Here is a 9755-nt window from a genome sequence, read left to right on the forward strand (position 1 = left end):
AGGAGAGATGCAGAAAATAGGGCAAAATGGAGAAGATTGTCATGGGGACCGCAAGGCTAACCCCCGCTCTAGCAGGGAAAATGGCCTTTTAAAATGCATGTTGTTGTTGTTGTTGTATACATGTATTTAATGTCTCTGGTTAATTAATTTACCTCCAAATATACACAATAATATGTATTATCTGCAAGCTTAAGCCTGCACTGAAGTGAAGTCCTGACTGCACATATACAAATTCATGCAAACTCGGGCTTCAGTTTTCTCTCTTCGCCAATGTCATGTACTTGCCTCTCCTTTCCGTAATGGTAGGAAACCGATAGAATGACAGACCAAGGTTTTCATATCCATTTGAGAGCATCATATTGCCATGCAGGACATAACAACCGACACAAGAACAGCACGCGGTAGAGCACATACCTTCGCCACGCTGAACAGTTTACGATTTTGTATCTACCGAGAATAAGAATCTGAATTCGGACCTGAACCAAAATCTAATTGACCTGTTCTTGTCATCTACCCAACTAATCTACCAAGTTTCGTCCAAGTCCGTCAATAACTTTTTGATATATCGTGCTATATATCGTGTTTGGCCCCATCTTTCAATGGTGAAAAATCACTTTTAAAATCCTAGTATCTGGATCAGGATCGTCACAAAATCAAATAATAAATTCGTCCTTGTGGTGTGACTCAACCACCACCAAGTTTAGTCCGAATCCAACAATAACTTTGAGATATCCTGCTCACAGCCAAACAAACAAACAAACAAGGGTGAATACATAAGCTCCATCCACATTCGGTGGTTTCACTCTGATTTATCGACAAAGGCCAGACCAGCTTGATGGCCAACATGGCGGCACCCACAAAGTCACGTGACCTGATAATCTGCCCAAGGTCGAGACACCACTCAAGCAATATAATTCCCAAACTAATTTAATAATGCTGGATAAGAACGCTGTTTATCAATGGAGCCCTCATAATCATGTTGAAGGGAACCTTTTTTTATAGTAAAGGTGAAGTGGTGGCACAACGTAACAGAGGAAAATACAGAATATTTACTCCACATTTTCTTCTTATGGGAACTGAGGTAATAACATGGTTGTTTGAAAACAAAGGCAAAACAACATCTCCCTTAAACTTCACCACCTGTACACCATACCATCATGATCCCTGATGGACACAAAACCCATATCCATTTCTTAGTATATAATGTATTGCCCTCTTTTGTACCCTTATTAATGTCTCCTTTGACAAAATTCAATCCTCTTCAGACGAAAGGCCAGCAATCTCGTCTTCCTCACCACCAATGGCGACCCAGAATGCTTTTGCCACCTGGGAAGCAGCAAACGAGAGTTGAAATATGCTATATGTGATGAGCAGGGGATGCGAAGGAATATAATGAATCAAGAAAAGTACGATTCATCCAATGAGGCTACAATCGTGCTGATGGTGCAAAGAGAATGAAAGGGGTTGGGTGTGAGGTAGATTTGATGTGAACACAAAGACAAAAGATGAAAAAGACCCTCACCTTCTCAGCATGGGCTTTACGATCTTCACAGGGCAGGAAGGCGGCTCTGTCTGCAAGGAGACGGCATTCAATTTATTATCCCGTTATTACGGCTCAATCACACAATGACCCTCAAATATGCTCGCACTTTGTATTCATTGACAGTGCATAAAGAGGTTGGTAGGAGGGAAATGCCAAGGAGGGAGCATGAGCAGGCATCACTGGAAACAGAGGAATTCCTAACAAACTTGTACAGGTGTTTAAAACATCTTTTGTAAAACAGCACTTCACCACACATCACACTGAATAACATCCCTATCCCACACATACACATACACACACACACACACACACACACACACACACACACACACACACACACACACACACACACACACACACACACACACACACACACACACACACACACACACACACACACACCAAACAAAAATACTCAGCATCACCTTTAACACATACATGTCATTCTTAGATCACATCACAAACATGAAAAAAAACCATGCACACCCAGGCTGAACACACTTCGGGCACTCACAGGCACCGACTTCAGACACCACAAAAAAACAACATCAATAACATACAAACAGTACATTAAATCAGTCATAAACGATGCCAGCTCATCTTGGGCCTCCAGCCTATGAAACACACATCTCAACACCCTGCAGGCCATACAAAACAAAGATCTTTACATCATCACAGGTAGCACATTAACAACACCCATCGAGCACCTACACACAGAAGTAAAAATGCTAAAAATCAAAGACCACTTAGACATAAGACATAAGAGGTGCACGGTTCCTTGCAACGGCAAATGCCAACCCTAATCACCCATGCCACCACATGTACAACCACCCACAGGCCTCTAGACACATTAAAACTACACCACAAATACACTACAGTGACATCCTTCGCAACACCCCCCACTATAAAGATTTTATTCTTCACTGTCGATTTTGCCGTTTTAATTTCAAGGCAGAAAGGCATAAAGAAATTGTTTTGTCCCGGCTCCTTTCTGGAATGCAAATCATGTTGATCGTTTGTAAACAAGATTCAAGGCCGATGTTACCACCTCCATAGCGCATGACAAAATAACACCAGTAAAAATTAATTACTAAATTATCACATTTCAAAACATGAAGATGTTATGTTGAACATTCGTGCAAATGAAATGCGTACAATTATGTGAATGTGACGCAATAAAAACCAAATGAAATCGCTCAACTAAATGAATACAAGATAAAAACAAAACAAACCAGTACGAGCGGAATCTTCCAGGCCTAATAGATCACTTGTGGTACTAAATACTATTATGAATTTTGGGGTAGTGATATATAGATTCAGGTAGATCTGCATAGGTAGGTGCTCCGATGATCGTGGGTAGAAAGAACCACTTCTATGACATGTCAGGGACCTGTTTAGCCCGAATGTCGGATTAAGTGTATATTCGTCCCCGTTACGAGGAATGGGGCGTGTTAACTAGTGTAGGGACTATGTTAATTCCCCTGTGCATGAGACCTTGTTGTCTATCCATTGGCTCTTTTGGCACTGCACCATAGACACTAGTCAGGCCCATTAGTACACTAATTAAATTCCTCCCCCCCCCCCCTCTCCCCTCCCCCCACAATAAAACTCACCGGAAGCCAGTTCGGAGCACTGCCAATGGAACCGCGGGCAGCTACATCACCAACTTGGACTCGCTATTGGGCGGGAGTTGACCAATGGGAAGAACGGAGTAAGGAAGGACTTGTGATTGGCCAGGGGTGGGGCAAGAAGCTTCCTGCATATTGGTGGAAGGAAGGCTTAGAAGGAAGCAGAGGACTGATTGGTAGTGCACGCCAATGACGTCAAAGGGTGGCCTGCGGGCATTGGTGGAGAGTGAAGGACAGTAGTGGTGGCCTGCGGGCATTGGTGGAGAGCGAAGGACAGTAGTGGTAGCCTGCGGGCATTGATGGAGAGGCACAGATGACGTCACGAGACGGTCAATAAAAGAACTCTCGGACCGACATTTTCTCTCTCTTGCCTTCTGTCTCGCTTGGCCCTCACGCATTCCTCTGCCATCGACTCTCTCCTCTTGGTTCCAGACATTGGCGAGCGACGGTGTGCGGGACGTGACTTGTGGTCGGTACGAGGGGAGCTGCGGATCGTTCGCTCACTCACGCGACCTGCCCGAAGGGGGCGCGGACGTGCCGCGAGCACACAAGGGAACGGAGTCCTGTTTTCGCGCCAACGGCAGGGCGGTTCCCACCAATGCACCGGGCGAGTTTGGGGTCGACACTGTTCCTGACGAGACCACCGAGCTGGTTGAGCCAAGTGCAATAAATCACACATACACCATTCCTTTCCATTTATTTTCCCTTCGTCCGTGTTATACGTCTGGTGTGGGAGCGCTCCATATAGGAACACTATTTAGTAACTGGAGCGTTTTCTTGTTATCGGCATCCGTGGCAATAAAGCCTTGCATTATTTTCACTGTACATTCTAAACCCGGGTTTTCCTTTGAGTTATTTTTGCAGGTTTGAAGACTGCTCGGCGGATCACTCAGGTAAAAGCTTCCAGCTTCTTCTTCTTTCTTCCTCCCACGTGTAGATATAAAATCTACTATTTGAACTGAACGCCTTTGGAGTTAAAGCTGGCTTTGGCTATCCGTGACTTTGCGGTCTTCACCGAGGGGAATCACAGGACAATACATTAACAACCAAAGTTGTCCAGGTCTTTTTGGGTCACCATGTACAGTCATGTGAAAAAGTAAGTGCACCCCATATAAAGTTTTGACTTTTTCAACATATTTCAACATACAGCTATTTGATCTTCATTTCAACAATATTGATAGATAAAGGTGATATAATAAAACAAATATCATGAAACATTTACATCTTGTAGTCCATTGTATAATTTAAATAAACATAAATGCAAATTTCGCATGTGGAAAAAGTAAGTACACCCCCTACATTTATCACTACTTCAAATACCTAAAATTAGAATCAGGTGCACCAGCTCAGGTGCAAATGATTAGAACATCATTAGAGAGGATCTTGGAGGAACCTGTCTTATTTTACCTCAGACATTTAGTTTGGTTTGCTCTTTGTTGTTGAAGTGTGCGGCGTCACCATGCCTAGATCAAAAGAGCTCTCTGAGGCCTTCAGAAAGAAGGTTATAGATGCCTACGGGTCTGGGAAGGGATTTACAAAGATCTTCAAACAATTTGAAATCAATCATTCGACTGTCTGGAAGATCATCTACAAGTGGAGAAAATTCCAAACAACTGCCAACTTGTTCAGGCCAGGCCGCCCCAGCAAGTTCAGCCCGAGAGCAGACCGCAAGATGCTGAAATAAGTCTCTAAGAACCCCAGAATGTCATCACGGGACCTACAGGTAGCTAATGCCACTGTTGATGTCAGAGTGCACGAGTCTACCATTAGAAAGAGGCTGCACAAATTTGATCTTCATGGGAGGTGTGCGAGGAGGAAACCTTTGCTGTCCAGAAAGAACATCAGGGCAAGACTAAAGTTTGCCAATGAACACCTAGGCAAAGACCAGCACTTTTGGAACAATGTGCTCTTGACAGATGAGTCAAAGGTAGAGCTATTTGGCCACAGTACCAGAAGACATGTTTGACGAAAACCAAAGACAGCATTTGACCACAAGAACCTGATACCAACTGCAAAGCATGGTGGTGGAAATATGGTTTGGGGCGGCTTTGCTGCATCAGGGCCTGGGCAGCTCCCCATCATATAATCCACTATGAATTCTTCATTGTACCAGAGGGTGCTTGAGGATAATGTGAGGCCATCTGTCGGAGAAGTTGAAGCTCAACCGAAGGTGGACCTTGCAACATGACAATGACCCTAAACATACCAGTAAATCCACCAAAGAATGGCTGAAAAGAAAGAAATGGAGGGTTCTGGAATGGCCAAGTCAAAGCCCGGATCTAAATCCCATCGAGATGTTGTGGGGGGATTTGAAACGAGCTGTGCATGCAAGAAACCCCTCAAACATCACACATCTGAAAGAATTCTGCATGGAGGAGTGGGAAAAATTTCTCCCAGTCGATGTCAGAGACTGGTAGACAGTTATAAGAAACGCCTACTTGAGGTTGTTTCTGCCAAAGGGGGCAATACCCCCTATTAGAGCCAAGGGTGTACTTACTTTTTCCCTATGTGAAATTTGCATTTATGTTTATTTAAATTATACAATGGACTACAAGATGTAAATGTTTCATGATATTTGTTATATTATATCACATTTATCTATCAATATTGTTGAAATGAAGATCAAATAGCTGTATGTTGAAATACGTTGAAAAAGTCAAAACTTTACATAGGGTGTACTTACTTTTTCACGTGACTGTACATGTATGCAAGTCATGTCCACAGCCTGCACCAACTATATGGCTTTAAGGAAGCTCCCAGCTCTCCATGCATGTGGAAAAACAATCAATAGAACGGATTACAAACAACGTCAGGGAAATATAGCAGCAGTCGTGAATGTCTGAAAAACGCAGACGCAGACATCCACACAACAAATGTTAAAGTCATGGATTATTGGGATGGTTAATCATATTATGGCCAACAAGTGTTTCAATTGTTTGTTTGTTTTTGTTGTATAAAATGTGGTGACTGAAAATTAAAGACCTTTCATCTGCTTTAGCTTCTCAAAAAGGCGTTCAAAGCCAGAATCTGGGTCCCCATGGGTCGTGGTGAGTGCTGCCAATTCTTGGATGTCACTCTCCAGAACTCCATCTCCATGGGCTACATGGGAAAGAGGAAAAAAAAACACAAGAACATCCTCTTTCTTTTCCAAACAAACTTTCCAGAAGGCAACTCTTAGTGTCCCTCAGAAAATTGTTTGTTCTATTCATAACCAACCAATAAAAATACAAACCACAATAAATAAATAAAATTATGAAATGGGATACAACAACTTGGCTTGCTACATGTGAAATAATATTCCTTTTTAGCTTTTTATTAGCTTTTCTTTGTTTCCAAGTGTCTACCGTGGCATGTGATCAAAATGTGATCACATTTACTGCAAATGGCATCTCCACAAGAAAAAGCACACTGTGTTTCCTGGCACATAGAGACCAAATCAGATACACCTTTAGGGCGACCGATAAAAGGCAGCCACAATCGAGAAAAAATATTTGTGAGTCGAAAAAAACTTTATGGAGATGGTCCTGCAGAGGAAGGGGGCAGGCCAAGCAAGCAAAAACAGTGAAGATGTTGAACACGTTTGTGAGTCGTTCGAGCACAGTCCCAATAAGTGCATTCGGATTCGGATGATTTATCTTGACAATTCTTGACAATAAAACTTTAAGAAATGTTTCACATTCTGCAAACCGCATCCCATTTCATTACGCTTTGAATTAGGAACGTTAATTTGTGGTCACCCTGTGTATGTATACACAAAGAATTAAGTTAAGCACCCCCCCCCGTTTTTTTACAACCTCGCACATTACAAGTTTGTTGTCGTCAAAACAGTGTAATATACCCATGATATTGCTATATTTTCTGGAGAAGTGATATTATGGTCACATAAAAACATAACAATCATGCCGTTTTCAATATTTTATTCTGAATAATTTAAGGTGAAATTTTTTGGGAATTTTAGGCATATTTTCACCTCAATTTAAGTATGGAGCTATAGGTCCATCACGGACAGTGTGGATGACGTTTATGTTTTCTAACGTACAGTCATTGTTCTGAGAAGACCTCTAGCGATCTTTGCGTCAATAACGTGTGTAGGACCCACGTGATCGGATCACTGACTCAACCAATCACTTTTTTTCACTTTGATCACTCAATTTCATCAATGGATAATTGCTAATGTCATACCAATCATTATTTGATCTCACATACCTTAGAATATATGCCAATGTATACATATACACAAAGAATATATATTAGGGGGTGCTTACCTTAATTCGTTGTGTAGGGGTGCTTAACTTAATTCTTTGTGTATATATTGTTACGGGTCGCGGACAAGATGTTACTTTGGGCCGAGCGGATGGTCAACCGCGACCGTTACAGGATCCCCGATTAGCCCGACTCCCCCAACGTTGACCAATCGCGCCACAGGTATTCAATCGGGAAACCTCTAAAGCGACCGAATGTAAAGAGGAAGAGAGAAGACAGAGTACGGAGGAATAACAGGATTTATTATACACACAAGCAAAAAGAAGGAGCGATCAAAGTTATTTACAAGCAATGGATGGAAGAAGCAGTCACACAGTGAATCGTTAGCTTATCTATGCAGTTTACTTAACCCCAGGACAACGATTAAGACAGACGACGTTCACACTTACACAGGGGAAATTGCAGGCAGGAATGGCGGAGGTGGGTTGCTGGAGAGGGAGGCAGGGTCAGGTCCCTGCAACCGGCAGGGCTGGAGGTAGCAGCTCCCAATTCTTCGCGTTTTTGGCGGGAAAACCCTCGGTCGCGTCGACGCTGCTGATGCTGTGGACATCACGCGCTGGCTCGGTCACACCTGCTCCTCTCCTTCTGGTGGAGCCGTCTCCCTCCTCTCAGCGCGTCTCTCCAAAGCTTGTTTCATCTCCAAGTACCTCTCCTTTTTGGTTTGGAGCGTCTCTCAGCTCTCATCTCACAGCTCACAGCTCACAGCTCATCTCACAGCTCATCTCTCCTCTCATCTCATCTCTCATCTCACGAAGCAGTCCCTTCCAGTCGCTTTTATTACTCGGGTCGGAATCAAGCCGCCGGCTGCGAGGGCACGCCTACCGGGTCGCTCACCACGGTGCTGGTTGGCTGTTAGGGCTGTCCGATTCCTCCTTTGATCATTACGACGTGCCACGCCTGTGAGTTGGCGGCTCCTACCCCCCTCTTCTACGAGATGAGCACATGGGCAATGGCGGCTTGCGGGATTGAACACCACTCGCACCGCTTTTGAAAGGAACTTTGGAGAGCGGAGATGATTGGGGAAATTGAAAGGGGCCTACGCTTATTTCGTTTGATACAATGCAGAGTCAATCTAGTGGGAAACACATATTTAGCCTACATAGAATAAGGAAATAAGCTATTTAAAAAGATATATCGTGGCCTGCATGTAAGTTTCATGGAATTAACTAGGAGGACGGGCTGCGACCATTATTTACATTACGAGGGTGTTACACACAACAAAACCATACTTTTCACATTCGTTACACTTTCTCAAAATTGTTACACTTCTCAAAACCGTTACACTTCTCAAATTCGTTACAATATTGTATATCTACACACAAAGTGATCCATAATCAATTCCCTATATTATTAGCCCCCATTATTAGCCCCGAGTCCGAAACGGGGGCTTATGGATTGGGTCTCATCCGTCCGTTTGTCTGTCTGTTTGTCTGTTTGTCTGCCCATGCGTGCATCCGCAACCATATCTCAGAGATGTATGGACAGATTTTGTTCATACTTGGTACAAAACAATACATGATGGTATACATATTCACATCATTTTGTTTCGTGACGCGATCAAAGATGGCCAACTGACAGCCATTTTAGTTGCAAAAAACCCGATATTGACCACGTCCTCAAACATTTCTTGGACATACATCGACCGATCTTGTTCAAACTTGGCACAAAGACAATACATTAGAGTATACATATGCAGAAGATTTTGTTTTGTAATCTGACCAAAGATGGCCGACTGACGGCCTTTAACTACGTACAGCAAATTTACTAAACCACGGGGCCTATGACATTTTATATCTTTTTCTTCTTGTTCATTCAAATACTCTATTGTTATTATAGGTCGTACTAGTACCCGACTGCAAAGCCGCAATGAGCCGGCAAAGCCAAAGCCTCTTGCCACTATTTTACCCATCACTATGGCATCAGTAGGTTTGGTAGTTGGTAGTAGGTACCGTACCTAGTTCAAAATGACACCATTTGCATTCTGGATGAGATTAAAATTTATAAAATTTCCTTCTTGATTAATTCGGTGAATTCCGTCTCAACTTCGGATATTTCCGGCCGTGAAAAACTATCCCCTACAGCCGCAAGATTTCTAAAAAATAATTCTTCTTCAATTTTAGAATATTTGATGCCGTTTTCAGCCTCCGAAACGCGGTAATAAGCTTTTTTGAAATACTTTTCAAATGCTCGAATCTCATTGGTTCCGGTGTTTGGTGACGATTTTCGTTGAAGATAATCAGGGCCCGGGGAACGAGGTTGGTCTTAAAGTATTTTAATTACAAATTAGAGGTGCATAGGATTGTGAATCAAAAAAAGACGGG

General features: G+C 42.9%; 1 protein-coding gene across 1 annotated transcript in view; it reads right to left on the reverse strand.

Annotated features, from left to right (window-relative positions):
* Positions 1-974: 974 nt before the first annotated feature.
* Positions 975-9755, reverse strand: part of LOC137436733 (alpha- and gamma-adaptin-binding protein p34) — a 53879-nt gene continuing 45098 nt past the window's right edge. The window contains exons 8-10 of the mRNA XM_068130777.2: positions 6154-6270; positions 1523-1572; positions 975-1326 (exon numbers count right to left, since the gene is read on the reverse strand). Coding sequence (XP_067986878.1) covers positions 1252-1326; positions 1523-1572; positions 6154-6270 — 242 coding nt within the window. The 3' untranslated portion in view covers positions 975-1251. The remainder of the gene's footprint in view (positions 1327-1522; positions 1573-6153; positions 6271-9755) is intronic.

This window comes from Myxine glutinosa, chromosome 11 (genome assembly GCF_964187855.1).
Source record: "Myxine glutinosa chromosome 11, kmMyxGlut1.1, whole genome shotgun sequence".
Lineage (NCBI taxonomy): Eukaryota > Metazoa > Chordata > Myxini > Myxiniformes > Myxinidae > Myxine > Myxine glutinosa.